Source organism: Ammospiza caudacuta, chromosome 3, assembly GCF_027887145.1.
Source record: "Ammospiza caudacuta isolate bAmmCau1 chromosome 3, bAmmCau1.pri, whole genome shotgun sequence".
NCBI lineage: Eukaryota > Metazoa > Chordata > Aves > Passeriformes > Passerellidae > Ammospiza > Ammospiza caudacuta.
The window spans coordinates 56,562,722-56,587,155 of NC_080595.1; the positions used below are offsets into that span (position 1 = coordinate 56,562,722).

At 39.9% G+C, this 24,434-nt stretch overlaps 2 protein-coding genes across 2 annotated transcripts in view; one reads left to right on the plus strand and one right to left on the minus strand.

Annotated features, from left to right (window-relative positions):
* TULP4 (TUB like protein 4) overlaps window positions 1-22,255 on the minus strand; it is a 143,252-nt gene extending 120,997 nt beyond the window's left edge. The window contains exon 1 of the mRNA XM_058801865.1: window positions 22,171-22,255. The gene's annotated coding sequence lies outside the window, so the exon portion shown is untranslated. The remainder of the gene's footprint in view (window positions 1-22,170) is intronic.
* On the plus strand, window positions 20,568-23,190 carry LOC131555447 (uncharacterized). The gene is made up of 2 exons (XM_058801486.1): window positions 20,568-20,613; window positions 22,343-23,190. The coding sequence occupies exons 1-2, from the start codon at window positions 20,568-20,570 to the stop codon at window positions 23,188-23,190; spliced, it is 894 nt and encodes a 297-aa protein (XP_058657469.1).
* Window positions 23,191-24,434: the final 1,244 nt, after the last annotated feature.

Consider the following 24,434-nt stretch of genomic DNA (forward strand, 5'->3'; position numbering starts at 1 on the left):
GAGTCTTCGAAAAGACTTCAGGATTTTTCAGCCTAACCAGATTCCCTACCTGCCAAACCTGCATAAGGTCAAAGGAAATTGTAGTCTTCCCTCCTTCTGCAGTCTAAGAAGGAAAAAATGTACACGAGTGTCCATGAAGATAGAAGGTATTTTAAAAGTGCCAGCCACAACTGCTTTGGCACAAGCTGATGGCAGATGATCCCACCAGCTATCAAATGGGGACTGTGGGAGCAACCTCTAAGGTCACTGCTGAACGCTACAGTACAAAATTGGCACATCATGTAATAGAGTTACTGTATTACAGGCTAAATAATATAGAGACAGAAGCTGGTAAGATGATACAAGTTGTTATATAGTCCAATCTCTAAATTAACAATAATCATTAAACAATCCTATCAAAACAGTGAAAGAAAATTATTTAACAAGACTAACTACTTTCCTAAAAAGCCTGAAGAAAAAATTACCTGGCTTGGAAGCTGATCTCTCTGAAAACTTACTCTCCAAAAACAGCGACTGATTTTAAGAGAGCTTCCCTTCCTGAAGTCACCATGCACAAAAGGGTTAGGAATTGTGGCAATAAATTTCAATCAGTTTGAGCTGTGCCCAAAAGTTTTTGCTCTTTTAAGTAGAATCAATCCCTACCACAGCCCCAGTGTTGTCCCACATCCAGCTGCACTGGCAAACTGGAAAAGGCACAAAACAAGTGAGAAACAGAAGGGAGGAGTATCTGCAACTAGTATTGATGACTACTGATAACAAAGTTTGGGCACAGAATATTTCTGAACTCAGGGGTTTGTCCTTAGAAGAAAGGGAAGCAAAGTTTTTCCTCTTGAGGATGAATTTAAGATGGCTTGGATGTCCTGGAGCCAAAGCTACACATGAGCCATGAAAATATGCCTCATTTTCAAATTTTAAAAAAGTGAGCTGAAATACTCCAGGACAGGTGTTGAAAAACCTGCTTCAGTGTTGGGTTCAGGTATATATGGGAGAATATATGTGCAATTGTGTCAGGAACCCATGTTTTAAAAAAGGAACCCACTTGCCACGGCAGAATGTCCAAATATGGACAAGACTGGACAAACCAGACCAATGAAGAGCTTTTTTTATTTTTTGCACATCAGTCTCAAGACATTGTTAGACAATGGAGACAGGATGTTAACAGCTCGCTAATTCACAGGGGTAATACAGAAAAACATAAAACCATCTCAGTCTAGATTTCAGCCAATCATACATAGAACAACACATATTGACAAGCATTCTATCCAATCTTATAAAACACACGTAATGGTAGTTAAAACAAAGACTGGTTCATAGGAGACAAAGAACAGAGCTCTATTCATGCTAACCTTCTAAAGATATACATTAAATAACCTTGTTGCCATCCTTAAGCCAATTCTACAGAGGCCTATTGTTCTTTGTCACGTATGCTCCACTGCTTGGGAAACTTTTCTGCTGTATTTGCAATGCTAACAAAACTTCAGTCTGAGGCCTATACTTTTTTAACCATTTCCTAAAATCCCTCTAACTTTATGGATTCCAACACTTCAGGAGATAAAAATGCACAAATAACGCATAGTAGCCTTTTAGAGAGTTGGGAGACTCACACCACTGAAAAACACATCCAAACTTTAGAGATTCAAAGAAACAGTCAAGTGTGACCAAGAAATTCCTGACACTTGTGTCAATCTTCTTTCTCAAGAAAAGGCTACAACCCTCACAGCACAGAGAAGCCCCAGACAATGTATACTTCACCAGGCACTTCATCAAAAAGTGGCAACTGTGTCTCACTAAGAATATTCGATGACCTTCATGGGAGGGCGCCCCAGCTCTCACCGTCTCTTTTCCATTGAACTGACTGCGCTGACCTTGCCTGTAATTACAGTGCAATTTCTTTCCCGTAGGAACATTCTGCAGCCTGCAAACATCCCTCGAGTCTGCAGCAGTTCCAGCTAGTTCCTAATTATTTCCAATATCTGCCCACAGGCTCTTTAATACTTTCTTATGAACATACACTGATATTTCGATACTCTCCTCAAAAATCCCAATGTACCTTTGTATGTGATGCACTGCCACAATGGAAACAAAAAACATTTAAAAAAAGAAAGGAAAGGGAAATGAAGGGAGAGAACAACAGATGTCATCAGTTTTTAACATTCAGAAGAGCCTCATAAACAAGAATTATGTCTTTTGGACAGCAAGACATATTTAAGTCAGAAACCTGATAATTGCTGAGAAGCAGCGCTAGTGCAGTGTGCTGCAGCAGAGAGGCAGCTCCTGGTGATGCCTGCAAGCTGCACCACAGGTGTGAGATGGATTCTGAGATTGTGTGTGTGCATTTAAAAATACAAAAAGACAGGAGATGCATTTCTCAAACAGCTTGGGTTTCCCAGTCTTTGGCTTCAGGATGAAGAACTGAACTCCAGTCCTGGCTGTCCCTAACGGGCTATAACTCAAGATTCCAGGCTGGTTTGAGGACCTGCACTCACCTCACCACCACTGCTTAGAGGTGCAGATACAGAGCAGGGATACTCTGCCCCTGCAACAAAGAGATGCAAACCTTAAGAACAGCTTCATCTCATCCCTCTCTTTTTCTCCAAGTTCCATGTTTTTTTCCTCTTGTTTCTGGAAGGTCATGTCAAGATCTCTGGATTAAAGGAGGCATATAATAGAATGGAAACAGACTAACTCAAGGAGCAGTTCCTTTAGAGGCAGCCTTGATAATCAAGAATCACTAAAGAAGCATTTGTAAAAGTCAAATGCTTTAAACAAATGCAGTAAAGTCAGGAGCTTTAAATAAATGCTTGGAGCAAAGCAAAGACCTCTGAAAGTTGCTGTTTCACTGCCAAGACTCAGAGGGCACAAAATCAGCTGCATACACTTGTGCCCTGTTAGGTGAATGATGGTTTTGATCTGCTCTGCATTAATATGCCAAGTGTTGACTGCTCACCTGTCCAGACAGAAGCAAGGAGGTCAGAAAGACACAGGTGTCCACCAGGCACAGTCATGGTCTGGTGGGCAAGCTGAAGGCAGATCTGCACCTAGGTAAATTCACAGAGCAGTCTTGTGCCCAAGCAGTTTTATTTTATACATGTCTTCACAATTCTCTCTTCTTACTGGCCTAGCTCCTGCTAGACATATGAACTATGTCTATTTCATATAAATATGAATATTAAATAGTAGATATCTTAAAATACAAAATTTTGAAGTGGGGATAAGAACTAGCAGTATACTGTTCCTCATGCATGACTAGAACACTACAACCTTTCTATTAAGAAATCCATAATAGTCAAAAATTGCCAGTTACAGAGGTATTCAGTGGGAGGATGGCTACCAATGACTGTCTTCTCTTTCCTTAAACATGAAAAATCAATGTGTTAAAATGATCACAGATGAAAATGAATGAATAGGAAAAGGGTTGCAAAAACTCTAGAAAAGTATATTCAAAAAGCAACAAGAGTTATAAGTAGGAATTCTGAATATTTCATTCAATGCCCTCTGTACAACTACCAGATAGTGGTGGCTTCTAACTCCAATCTCTACAAAACTATGAAAATGCTCTTCCATTGAACAAGTGTTCATGTTTCATCAAGAAAGTCAACAAATGTTGTAAATTAGCGTGGGATTTTGAGGAAAAGTAATATTCTCATTACTTGGTAGCTAGTGCTATAATTAACTTCATTCTGTTGTTTTTATCCGCAGGAAGTTACATAAATGAAGTAACTGTCAAACTGCTTGGACCCAATTACATCTCTTCGTCAACAGAAAACTCTCAATGCCTCTTTAAATGCGCCTTTACCTAACCTATACCCAAAAGGATTTTTTTTTTGTAAAGCTCAGATTCAGAGTCTACAAAGCATGAGAATCAAAAGGGAAGATTCATCATCACAGTTAAATCTGATCTTTTAGATAAACACTCACACAGAGCTAATGCACTCGCATACAATTAAAGCTAAAGTTATGCATGACTAAACAAGAGAAAGAATGCTGGTGTGGGGTTTTCTTCCCTTTGGATTTTCTTCTTTCCCATTGCCAAGTTACAGCTTACTGCCTTTCCCAAGGAACACAAAGATCTTCAGAGGAAGACAGTAAACTTTTCAAAATAGCCAGACGAAAGATTGATTTGGTTGAAGAATATCAGCTTCCTACATTTTGTACTTCATTTTAGAAACCTGGATTTGGGAAAGTAATATGATTGCATTTAGTAGATGATGTGCTACTTAGCAGACAGCTCCTACTAAATCTGACAAATATAGGTCAGAGTCCTGCAATCACACTTTGCTCAAGCACGCTTTGCATTTTCTAGTCAAAAGTAACAATAAGACAAAGGCAATCTGAGGTAATTTCATAATTTTGATGTAAAATTTTATTGTTATCTTAGTTACTTTTTTCCTTCTGTGCCGAAGACTACTATATGTTTAGACAAGCCTATTTCAGTACAATCTTGTTTTAGTTAAATAAGTACTTCACAAAGTACCACCAGAACTGTATGAAAGCCCAATATTTACCATGTTAAGAGTTTTGAGAAGAGGTGAAAGAGCAGAACAATCAGAGAAAAGAAACACCATGTAATCTACTCTGATAATTCCCTCTGTAAAACTCAACATCTGTACTGAAGGTTCAACATCTGTATTAAAAAAATCTGCTTGCAAACTGTGTAAGGAGAATTCTGCTGCTTCTTCTGGTAAGCAGCTTGGCAAGGTAACATCATAATCTTGCGGTGTCAGTCATCCCCTTGAGCTTACAAAGTCTATTAAAACAAATTACATGAAAACATCTTTTTCAGGATTTTAATTCAGTAGCTTAAGAGGATCAGGATATTCCAGTTCCCTCTTAGATTCAGGGAACATAAGACAGTACAGTATTTCAATGCCTAATGCTGCACTGACACCTTAATACATTTTCCATTAACTGTGTATTATTCACAGACCACATAATCACAGGTTACTATGAGGAAACTATATACTCCGTTGTTACCTCTACTAGCTAGATTACAATGAATTCAACAGTTCAGCATCTGCTTGAAACTGACATTACATTTGATCTGTAACAGATGGATGCACACAATAAACATTAGAGAAAAAGGTTAAAATATGGTATTATATAAAGTATTTTCATACAATGCTTCTGAAATTAGGTAACCTAATGATATTGTAAGAAAATTCTATCCCAATAACTAAAATTATATATTACTTTTCACTTACTCTTCTACCGAATGACAGCATGAAACAAAGATGATGAACATACAGAAATTACAATATCAGAATACAAAAATTCTCTTCCTAGCTATTAAAAGAATTAAATACCTAAATTAAATATGGGAACATCTAGTTACTCAGTGACTCTAAAACCTCAAACATTACCTGACAGATGCTGATTTCATTGGATTGTCAACCTAACAACTCACTACTTAGCTGTGTGATTAAAATGCTGCAAGATTTAAAAAATTTCAAAAAGATCTGTTACATTTAATATATAATTCACAGATAATATGTTTGTCTGAAATCAGTCTATTTCTCTTCTAAAAAGGCATAAAACAAGATTTACATTACATGTGAATATACTGCCTTGTTTATACCTGTACACTGTCACAGCAGAGCTGTTTCACTGCTGCTGTTATTTCTCCTTACATCTACATTGCAATGTATTTATCTTGTAAAGGGGCTGTGTAATGCTTGTGCCACTGGTCAAAACAGAATGTGGAAAGGATTATCTATAAGGAAAAAAAATAATAATTTCCTCATTACATTCCTAGGATGAGGAATTCGGTGTAATTAACAAAACCACAAGGCCATAAGACAGTGCAAGGAGATGGCATACACCATTCCAAGAATGTTAAATAACCCTAACATAGAAGTGAGTGGAAAATGTTCCACAGCAAGCTTGCAAAAAGTAAACCCCTAAAGGCAATCATCATATAGGAGCAAATAATTTTACAAATTAATGCACCTGAGAGACATGTGCATTATCTCACAGGTGCAAATACATCAGTTTTGTTTTTATTCCCACAGTGTCAATACCACAGTAATCTTACCAGAATCTATCACTAAGAATTGGAATAAACAACATTTTACTAATGGACAACCCATAAAACAAATATTCCATTTTTTCCTGTCAAATCCCTATTGTAAACAAAATCCTTAAGCAACTCAGCCACAAAAAAATCCCACACAAATGTGACATTTAAGGGGCCTGCAAATAAACCCAAAATGTTTTCCCCCGTTCTCAGGAGTGATCAAAGCATAACACTAGATTTAAGAAATCTCTTAATACTTCTTTCTTGCTCCTATCCATGCAGACTGAGATATTCTACCCTCAGTGTTCTAAGGCAGCTATAAATTATCTGCAAAGCCTATCTGGTCTGTTTAATTATTATGCATATAATTTTTTATTTCTAGTGGATAAGTAGGTAGGAGGTAGTATTAACAAGTTTCATGGATGTTTCCCCCCGTTGAAGAGCAGAATGTCAATAAAATAATATCATTTCCAATCCCTACGATTTTGCTTCAGATGCTAATTGTAGTTAAATACTTTATGAAGTCTTGTAATCAATGGCAGCAAAAAAGGCTGGAAAGTTATGTTATGTTGATTAAAGCTTGAGAAGCTAGAGCTCACATCCAAAAAAAACCCAGTTAAATTGATTTTTCAGTTGACTGAAACCAATAACATAGGTTTTTATAAATCCAACTCACAAGCTTTATTTTGCACTTGCATGTTTACCAATTTTCATTTCAGATGAGGAAATCCATCTCACAGAAAGCAATATGAACCATAAAATGAAGCAAGACACTGCTAGATTCTAAACAGACACACTAGAGCAATGCAGAGCTGCAGGGATCTGATTACAGACTCTCTCCTGCCAGGCAGTCAGCCTCCCACTGGGATGGGGAGCACATCTGCTGGGATGTTCTGCAATAAAACAGTGCTTCTTATGTAGAGACTTACAGATGTTGCAGGATTATTCTCCCTCAATGCTTCAACATTTTTTCAAAATTTTTAAGCAGAGCATAGCAAGGCATTTACTGTTTAATAACATTCCCTCATGCAATGTGCTCTGTGATTCTTGGATCTGTTGCTTTCCTTGCAAGAGCCAAAAGCCAAACTACAAAGCAATTGCTCTGGGTTGACAGGGAATGTCCTTTATTGCTGCTTCTCAGAACAGTACCCAGATCAGCAAGAGCTCCAGCAGACAAAAAGCAAACCCAAGCCTATCTCCTGGAAGACCACATGCAGATGCAGAGAAAATAATTTCAACATTTATTGTTTCTCTTGCTCTGAAGCAGAGCTACAAATAACTGACACCTCACCCATTTTCAAATGAAGCTTCTATAATTACATTGCTATGCCCTATGGAAACACTACTGGGTTTCTCATAGCAACCTCCAATGACTCAGAGGGCCCTGCTCTTACCACAAAATTACTAAGAGCACTACATCCATCCTCAGCAGAAGAGCTGGTACGTGACTGGCAGAGACACCACTACCACTGGCAATCCAACAGCTTTATGACATCTTGTCTCTTGAGAAATAAAGTTTTATGGCCAAAGTATCAGTACATTCCATATACAGTAAGGCAGGATTGCTCCTATAAAATCTCTCACACCCCATGATGCCTTGAATGCACACCTACAGAGTCTTTAGCAACTCTGTCAGATAGATAAGTGCAATTCCTTTCCAAAGGCCTGCAAGACAGCAAACTGTTCAAAGAAGCCTAAGCTGTAAAAAGACTTCTTAATCTCTGACACCTGAGTGAGCCACTCCAGTTTCCCTTCCTAGATCCACTTGGCCCCCATCCCTGTTTTCACTGCCAGGTGCCCGTCCGACCTCTCCTTGGGCAGACTCAGTTTCTTACAACACCACAAAATAAATATTTTAAAAAGTGAGAAATATTCTGTGGCTTTAGGGATTTGGATTAAATCACTGATGGGCCAGGTGAGTGTTGGAACTGCAGCTAAGGAGCAGGCACAAGACTGGGGTGCAGGAAGACCTTTCAGAAACAGAAAGATGTTAGCTCAGCTCACAGAAGTTCCATGGATTCCAGCACCATGGAACTTCACCCATGGGACAGAGCTGGAGCAACTTTCTTAATACTGAAGGGAAAAATAGCATTCTTCATAAATGAGAAGGCAAAATTTAACACTACTGGCTTCCAGCCTGTGGTACGACCCCTGAGTGTAGCTCATCTGATGTTTTCTAGTCTATTTCTATCTTGCTTCAAAATATTTGTCCATTTCTAGTCTGCATTCAAAAAATGAATGGTTAAATGGTCCTTCCTTCTGGAATAAAGTTTTCCAAACTGCCATATATGCCCCACTGACACACAATGTATGCACACATAAAACTGCAAGTGCACAAGGTACCCCGAAGTGTTGTAAGCCCCGGGCTAGAACAAGGCTGACAACAGCCCAGAATCTAATGTCTCTCTAATCTCCAACACTGCTGGGGTAACAGAAAAAAAATCCCCCCAAAAAAGTAGTATTTTAAAGAATTGCATTTTAGGATTATCTTCCAAACTCACAATGGTATCAAGCTACTTTCAAAGGAAACTAGAATTCCATTTACAGAAATCCAAGGTTTAGAAGATTTAGAGAATGTCACTAATCAAACTACAATACTAGATGTTTTGGTTTCATATTAATCATGTTTTTCATTGAAAATTAATTTGTTTTTAAACAAAAGGAAGGGCTACCTCTAGCTTCTGACCTGATTTTTTAGATGCTGAATCACTACATCAGTAGAAATAGCTAATCTCAACATCAAATTTCTTTTCTTTTCCATTTTCCAGGAAGAAAACAATCCTTTTCAGTTTCTCCTTGGAAAAAAAACCTGACATAAACTATACTGAAATAAACACATTTTTTCCTCTATGCCTGAAGAAAATCTGTTGCAAGCTGATCTGCTCCTTCAGCAAACTGAAACCAGTTATTTACCCAGCAATTTCCCTCATTTTAGTGATCTGTGGCACTTTTAAAACCTCAGCAAAAACATTTAAGCAATACATACTCACATAATTTATTATTAAAGCTATTTTAATTCAATTTGACAGCTTTTATGAAAGGCTAAATTTACTACAATAGACTAAGACAAAGAAAGTCCTACTTAAAAATAGTATCTTTTTATATCCATTTTTAGCCACCCTGTAAATGTTCTCTAATGCAGCATAGTAAAAAAAGACTTGGCAATGCTATTGCCATAGGCTCCTCTTCCATTACAAACCCATGGCACTTTCATCACAACACTAAAAGGTCCCAAATCTCAGTTGAAAATACTGAGGATAAATCAAAAAAGCCAAATTCTAAAGTGAATTGCACAAGGTACAGGCACACATCCTCTTCTAACCATTCAGCAGCAAACCTGTGAGAGTCTCTACCAGGTACAGCAGGAGAAGACATATTGAAAGGACAAAGCCAGACTTCAACAAATTTTGTCTGCTTTACAGACAAAAAAAATCTCTTTGGATATATTAGTTTTATTTATTTAAAGCTTCAGGAAAAAATAGAGCCTTCATAATTCCAATCTCAACGTGCACAAGATTTCAGATGGATGAATATGGCATGAGCAATGCATATATCCTGTCCATAAAAGACATGCTATGCAGAAATTTGTATTTCTACTTCCCCTCATTCAAGGCCACCTACATATGCATATGACAAGAAAAATTGCAATGGTTATCTGCCAAACCCTGCAGTGTCATATGGCAGCAGTGAGCCCATCTCTAGAAGCTGGCTCTAACCTGACAGTGGCTGATGTGCTCCCCTCCAGCACATCAGGTGACATCCGGTCAGGACAAGCACTATCCCAGTCATGCAGCTGATGGCAGACCTGGAGGGAATCCCTCTAAGAGGAAAGCAAAGACAAAAGGAGCAAGTTTCCTTCTGGGAAAATGGGATGAATTAAGGAATTTTCATACTGGAAAGAGGCAGGTGGTTCACAACGTAAAAAGAGCACTAGAGTAACATGTGGAAGTCATGCAGTTTCATTTTGAAGCCATGATGCTAAAGTTCTTGGCCAAAAGGCTCAAATCAAACTTCAGGCATGGTATCAATTACCTGGACTGAGTAAACAGGCCAAGAATCTGTACATACATGTTAGAGCATCATCAGGCATCTAGTATAAGGGATGTTTAATTAGCTAAGCAGGGATGCAGGGTTTGAGGGGAAGGGAAGTGCGAGAATCTGTGCCCTTCAGACCAGTAACAGTGTTTGTAAGACACTTTTACACTCAAAAAACTCCCAAAGAAACCCACCATCACCCAAAAACAAACAAACAAAAACCAAAAACAAAAACCCAAGCAAACAAACAAAAACAAAAAACCAAACCCAAACTATATAGAACCAAAGTTGCTGATGCATTTTCATCAGCATGCTAGTGAAACGCTACATTGTTTTACATGAGAAATTACATGTCCATAAAATCCACTATGCAAGACAGTCCTGTCTCCATAAATCAGATACTAAGTTCACATAGGGAGATAGGACTGTTTTATTTAAAAAACAATGTACAATCAGCAATGAAGCAAAACAGAAGAAAAATTTAGGAGGGCAGTGATTTCCTTCATATTATTCTCCTAAAGACTCAACTGCTAGAAATATATAATAGGTGTTTGCCTTAAAAAAATATACAGATTGCATGCTCCTAAGAGAAGAGTGTTATCCTCATGCTGGATTCTTTCCAGACATATTTTTGGCTACTACTGTAACCACAAAACACAGCTGGGGGAACAGATTAGGACACACAAAAAAACTTCTCTGACAACCAATACATCTGTCTCAGCCCAAAACCTGTGTACCTTTGTTTCATTTTCATTTCTGCATTACACAAACATGCAATAACAACAACAACAACAAAATCAGCAGCAGAAAGCAGGAAGAAATCTTTCCAGTTGAACAAGGGCTAGGTTCAGCAAAATATGTCTTTATATTCTCAAGCCAGGAACACACCATGATACCCTGCTGATTGTGGGTATCACCACAAAGAGTCAGGGCATTTGACCAAAGGATGTCACTACTCTGCTATACACAACCAATTTCTATGACACAAAGGACCTAACAAGCACTGACAATCAACAATGCTTTTCTAGCTGAGAAAGCAAACTGCAGTGGGGCAGTACTTTCAGGCTTTCCACTGACATCATGCTAAGAAAGAGGCAATTGTCCCAAGGCAGATTTAGACTTATCACCAGCATGAGAGAATGTCTTGTTTATAATCAGTAAAGATTTTGAATCTTGAGGGGAACAAAACAAAAAAAAATTAAACACAGACTAAACAAACCTACTTGAGGAAAACCTGTCCACTTTGTTACTAAATACTAGAAAAATTCTGCAGAAGGTACTGCATGTGAACGAGTGCTAGAGCAAATAATTCACAATTTGAAGTATCTTATTCATTAAGCCTTTGATCCTTAAAATAGTAGAGAGAATGGTCCAAAAACCTCAACATTAGAAGGGAAACTATGGCTTTCAGAGCAGCATCTATACACCATTTTTTTTGTCTAAATACTGTTTTGGCCAGAGTTCTGGGCCTGAAATTTTTTAAAACAGTGAACAAAAGGTCTCTGGCTCTCAGTTCACAGCAAGTGTGCTGCAAAGTGCACTAGAGAACCTAATGCTGCCAAACAAGCTGTGCACTTCTTTGAGTTTCATTTGGTATGGAATCCAGCATTTCCCCCTGTTATCACCTATTCTACTTTAAAACAGACAGCTTTGAAATATCCTGCAAGAAAAGCTTGAAAGAGAAGACCTGAGTACTATGGTACAGGCCACCTAACAAACATCACAGTCTAGAGAGCAAAAACCTTAACAGTCTCACTTTGAGGATCTGTGCACATTATCATCCACATAGCCACAGGAGCCTGTCCTGAAAGAACAACTCAAAATGCAGAGGGGAAAAAGGAAGACAAATGACAGTGCTATCATCTTCTGATGAATTTAAAACCCTGAGAGATCCCTGAATTTACTCAGTTACTCAAAGAATAGAAGTAAATCTGCAAAGGCAAAGAATAAGTCCCTCAAAAAATAGAAAGAAAAAAGGATAGGTGAACAAGAGATGTGAACAAAGAGAGGTAACAAGTAGCTCAAGTTGAGACACACAGAAAGCTTTGCATCACAACTTGAGAAACATAGTGAAGAAAATCATCAGAGGAGAATGTGATTTTGTTCATTGCATTTTTCATGGCATGTTTCATTTGTTCAGGTGAATTTCTGAACAAACATTTGCATAAACCACAAAAAGAAGACCTTCTTGACTTTTCCTACTCCTCTCTGTGACCCGAGGAATTTTATATTTGCCTCTTTGCCTGGAGTACAATTCTCTTCTTCACAAGGTCTCTGCCTATATCCAGGCACACGAAAACAGCTGGCCTATTAACAGTGGACTGTGTGAGAGCAAGCCTCATACCTGCATCATGAATTTACATCTTACTTCCTCTGAAAACACCACTTTAATGTAAGCACTCATCTTCACTTATAATCCAAGGACAGTGCTGTGTGGAATTTCAGACTACATAACCCTAATGTTTCACTTTCATCTTAACATTGACATTGATAAATTGTGTTTTGCATATTGTACACTGCACTGTCCAAAAATAAATCTGAGGCATAATAGCTGAGTTAAGTATTAAAGAAAATTGTAACTGGAATTAGTACTGTCTGTTCTCCAGAAACAATCCCAAACAGGTAGGCTAAGACTATCCAACAAAAGAGCATCCCTGCTTTATTTGTACTGCTTGAGTAAATACAAACATTGCTAAAGGACTGTGAAAATGAAAACTCCCACAACCTTACATAAATATCTGCAGCCAAAAAGCATCTCTAGGAATAAAGCTGAACACTCCACAGATATGGTTTCAATTACATAGGGGTGAATAAAATGCACTAACCTCTTCTCACAAATACACCCTTACAAATGAATGAGTGATAAAGACTTGTCACTGCTAACTCCCAAAGCTCCCAACACACAGTACTCTCAGCAACGCTGTGGACCCTGGGATTCACTGTCTGCTACAAACACGTGGAGGAATTTTTCAGTATAAGTGCACTTCAGTGGGTATGTTAAATACATACCCTATCTGGGTACCTCATCCAGCCATGCACTTTTGCCAGCATTAATAACATTTGGAAGTATTGTAACTTTAGCAGTGTTGTTCTGATGGTTTACAGACATTAAGGGACAAGCCAAGAGCTCACAGTATCAAGAATCAACAAGAACACCAGGAAATAAGGAGTTGCATAACTGTACTGATAGTTTCACCTGTCCCACTTCAGGCCCCTCTTTTTCTACAACCTTTTTTAGCTTAAGGTGTACCTAGACTGGTCATCTTCAGTTGAATGAACATTTGGTTCTATTCCAACTACACCATGATTTCTTTTAACATGACCCTGATATTTTGAACCCTTTTCCCAGTGTCCTAGGAGTGCTCTACTAGTGTCAGTGATTCCAAGAAAAGTAGTAAAATAGCATTATTCCCATTATACTGCAAAGTAAAAGACAATTTAAACATCTCAAGGCAGTACACAAGCTTATGGCAGAACTGAGAGAGAAGTACAGGAGTTCTGCCTCCTAGTCTGCTGCTGTAATCATCAACTAGTGAAAAAAAAAATCAAAATTTAGGTGTTATTTTAGACTAACATAGGATGGCTTTGGTTTTCTCCTAAATTATCATTTCATCAGAACACCCATTTGCATGAGGTTCCAATTGTTTTTTAAGTTGTTGCACTCACATGGCAGCAACCTCCTACTTCACCTTCCCAACCACAAGACCCACAAGTAAACAACAAACATGCTGAGGCAGAACCTCAAACACACCCTTAGTAATTACTGGAATACCTGAGGTTACATGAAGATAAGCATGGCTTCCCTTACAAAAACAATTCTGAAATCTGATCCAGAGGATGCATGCATTTATCTATTATGAAGGACTGGAAAATAAGCCAAAATTCCTTAGGACATCTCAAATGAAGGTAAAACTCTGAATCTAAAATGAAGTAAAAACAGGGCAGAAACCTTCTCTAAAAATAGATCTTGCTGTGCAGCCAAGTATGCCTGCATGCAATTGTTATTTATTCTTAAATTTGAGTAATTTTCCAGGTAGGTTTCTAGATCAGCTAATAGAATGAGGTGTTTCAAAACTCGACAAAAGAAACCCCCAAGATTTGTCTCCTGATCACATTTCCTATAAAGATGTAGAGGGAATCAGGAAGCAATAACAAAATGCAGTCTCTTGCCTGGCATTCCACAAAATCGCAAAATTGTGACTTTCAATGAAGGCAAAGACAGTAACAACAACCAACACCCAGGAAATATGGTCCTAACTCTTAACCAGAAAGACTGGAAGAAACTGCCCTAAGCATTGAAAAATAATTTGAAATCAAAACCATAATAAACAAACAATTGAAAATACACTTAAACAATACACCATACACGCCCCAAGCTCACAGCCTAACCAAGAGCACAAACTGAAAAAACTCATGTACTCCTTAGGAGGTTCTCCAGTGCTTTCTCCATTAAACCTCCATCACCTCAAGCCTGTCCTTATCAAGTGTTATCACCCCACACGTGGATGGGTGCACTTAAAGATGTCATTAGGGACAATAAGAACAAAAACAAAACTAAGCAATGTCAGCACTTCAGGATTTTCCATTCAGTCCTTCCACACTGGTCCTGCCAGTGAAAAAGGTGACAACCCAAACCTCTTAGGATACTCCAAGGCAGAAAAGTTATTCACAGCTTGAGCAAGTGTTAAGCTTAGAAAGCCCTGAGATTTTAAGTCTCCACACCAAGAAAACAAAGTAGAAGTAAATGTAAGTGAAAACAGACAGCTGCACATCACCATGGACACTCAGTCATCAGGCATGGTATTTGTCAAACCTGAAACAACGCCCCTGGAGGCAAATCAGGTATGATCCAAATCCTACCTGTCCCATTGTATCTTTCTTAACAAAAAATGGACAACTAATAGCAAATCTCCTCCTGAAGGCACTATAAAATTTTTATTGTAATTTCCCATGCAAAGGTAATTTGATTTTTTTAGGAGAATTTTCATTAAACAAACGCTGGCTATTTCTTCGTTTTCCCTGTGCATCCTTGGATGATAAGGATAGACATAATTTCAAATTCAAAGGAGGTAACAAAGTTTTCCTAGTATTTCTGGAGCTTGAACAAGTAATACTATTTTAAAACTGCAAGAGCCTTGTTCTGGCACCACAGCACCAGACAATCAAATCACAAATATTTTCTCTCCAAGCCACCAGAAATATTTAAAGCAAACTCCAAAGGGAGAAGGGGAAGACAACTATCCAACCTTTGGAACATAGACTTCCTATGACAGAGACAAAAGACTTTACTGTTGCATCTCATGGAAATAGGAGACTATCTTTTATGAGATCTTGCAGCATTAATGGTCACTTCTAGCTCAGAACAACCACCATTCATTCAGGTCACCTGCTTTCAGCATTAACAACTGCAAAATAGACCAATAGATCACTGAAAATGAAATTGTATTTTAAGAATTTTCTGTACATCTTCTTCCTCAACTCCCAAGCTACATCACTCTCTCTTCAGTGGTCTCTCATTTAAATCCTTGGAAGAAAGAGCAATTTCCAATTCCTTTATTAATAAAAGTAAGTACTAGTGTTGGGGGGGGGGGATGTCTGTTATTGCCTTCTAATTCATAACAACTAAGGAAACAAAGTCCTCTATAACTCCTTAAAAGGATTTAAAAGATACCATGCAAAAGCCACAGCAGCCAGACTCTAAAATCCTTTCTTTAAAAAGTCATCGTGCATCCTACCCATGAGAGCCAATATGGTTAGTAAATTCTCATCCTGCTTCACTTCACCCCTCTCTGCATCTCCACCAACTCTCTGTCATCCACATGTTGGTTATTCATCCATTGGATATGGGTATTTTTTGACAGAATATGTTTTCCTAAAGGACACAGTCAGCAATTTGCTGCTGCAAAGTATATAATACACAGTTCTCATGATAATATGTGGATGACATGTGACTGTACACTTCACCTTTGCTAGTTTACTTACGTCTTCTTTCTATGTTCATCTCCTCTGCAGAAGAGCATACCAGCACCTTTCTAATCAGACTGCAGCATGAAGGCTGAGGTGTTTTCCAGGAGATGCTGCCACTGCACTCACCCAGCAGGAGCCCCTGAGGCCTCTGGATGGAGGGACTAATACTGTACAGGCACACTCCTAGCACAAGTACTGAGCTCAAAATATACTTTTTTTATACAGTATACTTTCCTCAATCTTATTACAGGTCCAGTGAACAGACTTTCAAATTCAAATTCTTTGCAACACTGAGAAATAACTTGTATTGGATTTAATACATGTTCCACAGGGTTATTCTACTGGTATAAAGGAAGGCAGAATGTCTCCTCAGCGGGCTGGCAAAATCTGGAAGGAATGCACCTCTAAAAGGTCTGCAACTCAGAGAAAGAAGACTTAATCCTATGATTTGTATTGTCTTTTAATGGAACCCTATTGCTGCATCAAAGCTTTGGCTGTTGAGAGAAAGAGACTAATTCTTGCTCATAATGCTCTGCTACAATTCACCATAAGACTTTGTGTAGGTATCTTCAGAAGAACCATGTCCCTTCCCCCGCTGGACTAATCTATTTTTAATCTATTTTATATCTTCATCTCCACTTTGGAAAAACAGCAAATGGTTCCAAACTGCATACCTGTAATATGAGCTGGTTTAATTTTATCCCCTGATCATTCATGCAAGTTAGCAGATTTTCACTGCGTAGCTTCCCGTGTCAATATAAAACACAAATGCATTTATTTAATTCTCCCCTAGAATTCAAACACTTTAATTGCTATAGCAAATTGAATTCATAAACACTTACAGGACAATGGAAGGTGTAGCCCCATTTTCTGATGAGAAATTAAAAAAGCAGAAATACATGTATGTATGTTCCATAAAGGATCCTCTGCCTTAAGCATCAAACATCATTAAAGATCTTCTAACAAACCCTACCAGATAAGAGAAGGAAACAGAAATCCAAAGCAGGGATAAGTCCACGTCAAACTAGAAAAGTCCTCAACGGACTCCAGCCCAATCCAAGCTGGCAAATGCAAATCAAACCCTTTTGACTTCCACTGTTATTTCTTTACAGATTAAGAGAAAGTTCCTTTACTGACCATAGGAAAGAGCTATTTCATTTCCACATTGTTCTGTTTCCAAATTATTCAGGAATGTCTTTTCTTTTTTGCATGACTAATGGGACAAATATGCACATGATACCAGTCTTCTACTATGCAACTATAGAAAGGCCAGCTTTTTATGCTCACAATGTTTCTACAGACAGAATTCATATACAGTAGATTGGAACCACACAGTCTTTACAAAAACAGAAACATTGTTAAGAGCAAAACTCCTATAAGAATTTCTCAGGTTCCATGTTAAGATGAATGGACTTTACTCAAAGTGAAAAGAACTTTTATGAAGAGTCCTTTCTATATATTTCACAGCAAACAGGAGTTTGCATACAAGGCCTGATATTCCATGTGTTCCACATCAAGCACTCAACTTTATCCACAAAAGTTTCTTATCCAATTTTACAAATTGAAAAAAACAGGGGTTTACATCAAACAAATTAGATGCATGGAAGATTTTAACTCTCAAGCTGGCAAGAGACAAATTAAAAATGTACATGTTAAACTTTTGTCATTCTTTTGCCGCAGGATGCTGCAGATGCTAAAGCAATCAAGGGTTCAAAAAAGAGATGGCATAAATTCACCACAACTATTAAAACACAAATGATTAAATACCTGCCCACAGAGCCCTAAACTGCACCCTGCTAGAATGCAGTGACACTTCCCTTCAGACACTCAGCTATTTGCACACCCTATCACACTCTGCCCTGGGCATCTGCTATCATTCACTGTTAAAAACAAGATACCAATGCAGAAACACCTCTGGTCTCAGCTGATATGCCATTCATAGGTCCATATTTTTGTGCTTGGGAAAAAAGAAGGTACAATATCTAAAGCTGGTTCAACACCTACACTGTTCAAGTCCCTCATTTCCAAACACTATGTAGGGCACTTGTATGGCAGCCAGGATATTTATATAGTAACAGTTCTTAATATACGTACATGACTCGTGAGAGCTGGGGAAGACACCACAAGTATGTAACTCTTCCTCCCTCTCCCTTAGCTGAATTCACACCCCCTTAAAAGTTTTGCTTAACACTTAAAATAGCTTTATGAGTAACATTTTTTCTATTTTTATACAACAGCAACTATTACCCATACCCTCTATGATCTGCAAGACAGGATTTGTGTTAGTCAATCTACCTTCTGTGTATTTTAATCAGATTTTAGATAGGTAGATCTCTAGGGCTGTGTTTCATTTTTAGTTATTTACAACTGAAAGGATTTCATAAAAGTCATCCCACCATTCCAATAGAATAGAGACATCTGTTCTTTATAAAGCAGAGACAGCAATAACATTGCTACTAATGCTTGCATGCTCAAAAGACCAAGGTTCCCTTTGTATTAGATACTGCATCCAAAAGAGAATAAAAGTGAGAGTGCTTTCTCCCTCATTTAAGAATTTTGTTAGTTATGGTCTTTCCCCAACTAAAGAGTCTCCTGTGGACTGTGATCCATCACAATCACAGCAGGCAGTCAACCTTTGCTTTTCCCAATAACTTTACTTGCTACTTATCTTCAAAAACACTGCTCTTCTATCATATTCTTGCTATACATGCAGACAGATTCTTTTCTTGCATATTGTGTCCAACATTTATGGCTCCTTTTTGTGTCTTTTGTCTGCTTAAGTGGTGCCAGAGACCCCTGGTAAAGTACTTGTACCCATTCTCTTTAAATGGCTATATGCATGGATTTGGCCACCTTTGAAATGTACTGTTCAAACTAGTGAAACAAGAGATAAACAAGGGTTTTATTTAGAAAACAGTTCAGCTGCTAGATACTTGCTTCAGAACAAACATGTTCTGAAAAGAGTGTTTTCAAAGGAGAGGAATCTATTCCATGGCACGTACAAAGCAGAGGAGGAACTGATAGGATGGACTGATGTGAGAATTGAGAAATGCTAGATCTTTCTATTCTGATGGGAGAGTCAGCCTTCAAGTGAATGTTTTGCAAAGAGTATTTTGCACCAGACAAGGATGTTGGAGACTACTCAAACCCAGGGCACAGGAAAGTGTATGACTACCAGCTGGGTCTGTTAGCTCCCAAACTATGCAGAAGGCAACAAAGGACCTCCACAGCACACAGCCCAGCTTTCCACTGGGAGGTTCTCCAGACCAGATCTGATCTACTACAGCTTTCAAGGATATGGCACCAAGCACTGTGTAATACTGAGGCCTTGCACGGGTGCGAGCACAAAGTGAAAACTATTATTGTGAACCACTTAAAAGATACTAAAGTTTTAAATACTGCAAAATTATGTAAACAAAGGCATTAATCAAAAATGACACAACAGAGAAACAATGGATCAAATAAAAACAGCATGGATCAAAACAAGAGTCAAACAAAAACAATGAGCACAGCAACAGGCAGTTTCTTGAAACTGGACCTCTCCAAACATTTCCTCTTGGACCTTTTTCCAAATAATCCAAAGCCACACAAATCTAAGTGAATCTAGATGCAAGTCTGCCAACAATGCATTGTTTCTACAGAGAGCCAATCATAATCACTGACTAAACCTGCCCAACTTCTGACAAACATTTTATTACAGTAGCTAAGCCTTAAAAGGTTTACAACTTAGATCTAAGTTACAGATCTTCTACAACTTCTTCTACATCTTCTTAGATCTATAGTTATGGCTTCTGTTTCTAGATAGCATTGCACTGTCTAGAAATAGTTTCCATATTATTTAGCATATATTACACTATATAGTTTTCAAGTTATAATCTTTCTATAATCAAATTTACCATACATTTCCTAATCAGTATTTTATCCCTAAATGACAATGGCCTAATATATTATCTTGAATTTTAGAAAAACCAACAGCTTTTTGTTTTATTTTCCAACTATCAACCCATCATAAGACCTCAAGTCCTAAGCAACTATGAAAATGCACTAATAATGTAATTAGCAATAATCAACTGCACATCCCAACTGACAGAGACCATTGGAAAACAACTTAAAGATGTGTACTTCACATCCCTCACATCAGAAGTTGTTCTGCCACCAGATGCAATACAAAAGTAAGACACTGATAGCGACCCTAAAAAATGAAAGATTCTGTACCATTTTGACCAGTTGTATCACAGTAGAGATGAAGTAAACCACGTAAGAGGATGCTGGCCATGTACCTCACTCATTCACACACACCTTTTTTTATCCTGGTCGATATCAAGAGACATATGGACAAACTCTCTGAGCAGCCAAGCTGCCTGGGAACTGAACTAGAGACATGCATCATTAGTACCTGGATCACCTTAACAGGAACTGTCCTGGAACACTTCCTAACTCATCAATGAATTTAGTCAAGCCTTCAGCAAGGTTTCTTCTGACACTAGGAAGAAAAGTCTGTCCTCCATAAAGCAACAGGCTTAGCTCCCAACACTGGCATGGAAGGTATGGTATGAAATTACCTCAGTCCTCATTAAATGAACAACAGAAACAGAAAGGTGAGTTTGTTGGGGTTTTATTGTATCAAAAAAGAACTAAATCAAAAAGTCTGATTTTATTATTAGACCTTCATATAGAGCTTCTAATAGCAATCACAGCAGACTATGATCTCTTTATGAGCATTAGCTAACATAATAATTACCCTAAGATAAGAAGAGAATAATTACACTGAATTCTTTTGCAAGATGCTTTGAGGCCTACTAATGAAAAGCAATGCTAAAAGCTGCGTATTGTAAGTATGCTTAATAATTACATAAAACAAGAACAACTTTTTCTAAAGGCTAGCTATAAACAAAACTGATTTTATTTGAAAGTTCAGCTGAATCAATCAATTTTTTGTGATAAAAATGAATCAGCTGCACTACATCAGCTTTCTTGGTGCAAGTTCACAATAGAACCATTTAAATCTATTTATTGCCTTACTGAAGGAAATATAATAAATATTTCAAGCTGTCCACCACAGGCTCAGTATAGTTCAACATGAGTAGGGTTTTCATAGAATAATGAATGTGTAAAGGCTTTTACAATAAACATCTGTTGACTAGGTGAGAAATCAAATCTGTTGTCAGAAGCAGTGACGCAACATACAAGAAGAAATAAATTGTCTTTCTATGAAAATCATTCATAACAGTTACAGTTGTCAGTTTTCTAAGCTATTTTTAACCTTATAAATAGCTATCTATATATACTATCAACCCACTATCTCCTTTCAGCCCCCAAGAAACTGCTAATGACCTTCTTACAAAAATCCATTGGGGGCGTGGGGGAATATGCAGTTTTTTGAAATAGCTCTACTTTGCCTGACATTCCCACTGCCTGTGAAAAATGAGGCCCACTCGCACAAATGTTCCTTATAAGAGCAATCAGGTTAGGAACTGCTGGCATGAAGCTATTTCTTGAATTAGGATTACAGGATCAAGCTGATAGCTAGCATCCCTGGGGATCAACATGATTTTGCTATTGTGGGAAAATCTGTGATGGTATCCTCAAAATAATTTTACCAGAATTCTTGATGCAATGAGACAACAATTTAAGTGTTTAAGTATAAACAGTTAAATGTTAGTGGTTCATATGATCATCTCCAAAGCTGTCAACTTTGTATTATGACTTGCTATTTTGACACACGTCTTACTATACTTCATTTTATTAAACAGATAATTTAAGATCAAAATTTTGCAAATTATTTGTAAAAACAAATATTAAGAAACATTTTAACTTACAGTTTTCATAGATAGAAAATATCCATTGCAAATACCCCTTACCTATTCAAAACACAGGATGTTGCTCATAAATCAGTAATCCTTGGACAGGCAAATTTAATCCCCGCAAAATGAAACTACCTATGACAATAATATGAGTGCAATTGTATTTTTTAAAAGATAAACATTTTCTATTAAGAGGCCTTTCTTTAGTTCTTGTTTGAAAAACATGTATATCTAAGCCACGGGCAAAAAAGGACTCTTAAATACAAAAACATCACATTTGACTCAGGCAATCCCTTAACCTCAAATTGTTGGAGGCCTGGCTGGTTTCCCAAAGAATCACAGCACGCTCACCCTGTTGTTATGGTGTTTCCTGAGCATCTGCTACGTGCCACTTGCAGAAACGGCAATCCAAACAAGACAGACCTTTGATCTCACCCCATACAGCTGTTTTTAATCGCCTGTTCTACTGCCTCAGTCAAATTTGAGCACTGAACTGGTAAAGGATCCTGCACTTTTTGCGAAGCCTTTCGGAAGCCGAGGTGCTGGAACGCGTTCGCGCACAGACGCTTACGGAAAGGCACGGCGAGAAGCCACAACACAAAGAACGCGAAGGAGTTGCGCTCCCGAGGCGGCTCCGGGCACATCGCGGGCACGGCTCCGAGCCGCGCGCCCCCCGCCACCCCCAGCCCCGCTGAGGCGGGGGCACGGCGGGCACGGAGCGGGAAAGGGAAAAAATTGAAGAAAACGACAAAAATATTTACAAATGGCAGCGCTACGGGCGGTGCACGGAGAGTCACAGGTGATGCCGGAGCCGGCGCTTCCCTCCCCGCCGCCGCCGCCCGGAGCTCCCGGACCCCCCGGCCGCTCCCGGAGCTCCGGGGGAGGAAGGGCGGCACGACCCCTGCCCCACGGCCCGGAGCCGCAGGTGCACGGGTAGGACGGGGGCTCCGGGCGCCTCCCGCCTGCCTGCCCGGGGCTCATCCCGGCCGGTGCCCGCCGGGCGCGGGGGAAGCCGCGGCGGGAAGGACGCGGCACACGGCGGACGCGCACGTCCCGGCGGCGCAGCGGGACCCCCCGCCCGCAGGGAGCGGGACCGCCCTGCCGGCGGCCGGCGCCCACCGGAACAAAAGGAAAACAGCCCCGGAGCCGCCCGCGGCCCCACATAGCGCCCGGCCCATCCCGCCCCACCTCCCGCACTCACCTCGGCGCGGCAGCGGCGGCGGAGCGGGCGGCGGCCCCTCGCGCCCGCGGGCTCCCTCCCTCCCGCTCCCTGTTCCCCTCCCTCCTTCCCTGCCCGCCCTCCCGGCTCCGTCTCTCACCGCTCCCGGAGCGGCGGCGGCGGCGGCTGGGCCCGGCTTCCCCGCCACGTGACCCCGCCACGTGACCGCCGCCCTGCCCCGGCCCGGCTCCGCCCCCGCCGCCCGCTCGGCCGCGCCGGGATGGGCCGGGATGGGCCCCGCCGGGAGCCGGGATGGGCTCCGCCGGGAGCGGGGCTGCTCCGCAAGCCCGGCCCGCGAGACCCGGCCGGGCCACGGCCACGGCGGGCACACACCGCAGCGCGGCGTGGGAACAGCTCGTCTGACGAGGGAAAATATCCCTGTGCCCCCCCAGCCCCTCACCGCCCGCTGAAACCACAATAGCGGGCGTGATGTGCCAGCAAAGCGCTGAGAGCGGGCTTGCCCCTCCTGCCTTCAGGGCTGAGAAGGAGGAGAGTAAGTGGGTGCCAATATCTGGGGCACCGAGCCCCATCGTGTACTTCGCACTCCTCCCCGCAGGAATAACAAGCGCGGTATTCCTGCATTTTTGACTCGCCCCAAACACAGCGAGCGAAAATTAACTGTGCTGACCAATGTTCCGTGCTAAGCGTAACCTTTGGTCCCAGAAAATAATGCTTTCAGTAATGGGTCACGGGGGTGTCTTGTCGGAGAGAGTGCCTTTATCCTTCAAACTTGGAAATTCGGGATACAGTCCAGAGATACCAGTACTACAAGACCTGGGGGAGCCTCGGTAAAAGCAAACTGTGATGCTGTGCTCTGCTATCACATTCAGTGCACATTCACTTTCTTCAGAAAGGAATGACAAAATGCCTGAACATGAAAGGTGTGAAGCACTCAGTAGTTTAAGAAAACCTCGAATGAACTGCAATTATCAGCTCCAGAAAAGCCATCCAAGGGATAGTACATGGGGAGCAGGAAGTGAAAGGGCCCTGGCCCCTGCTGGCTTTAATACCCAAAACTTACAGACCATTTCAGAAACTAAAAAGGTACATATTTTTCACACCATTGCCCAAAGCTCCAGGAGGATTTTATCTTACAATCTATAGCAAGAAGGGGACAAACTTTGTGCCAGAGGACCAGCTACATGTGCAAAAATCTGAAAGACTGAAGCCTGGGATAATGTGTTAGAGTTGGGTATACATTTTGTCTGTTAATGAAATTCTCATTTAGAAAAAAAGTTGCTTTTTATTGAAGATTTTCAATTACACTACAGAGCTAAACCCTGGGACACCCCTTAAAAGATCCTATAGGTAAATAAATAAAAGCTGTCAGGTTCAATTTCTAGGTGCATTACAGAGTTGTTATCAACTGGTGAGCTGTGAAGACCAGGTTCTTCCC

Coding starts and splice junctions, on each gene's coding strand:
- LOC131555447 (XM_058801486.1), top strand. CDS start 20,568: ATGAAATTACCTCAGTCCTCATTAAATGAACAACAGAAACAGAAAG. Junction 20,614..22,342: donor TGAACAACAGAAACAGAAAG/GTGAGTTTGTTG, acceptor CTTTTTGCGAAG/CCTTTCGGAAGCCGAGGTGC.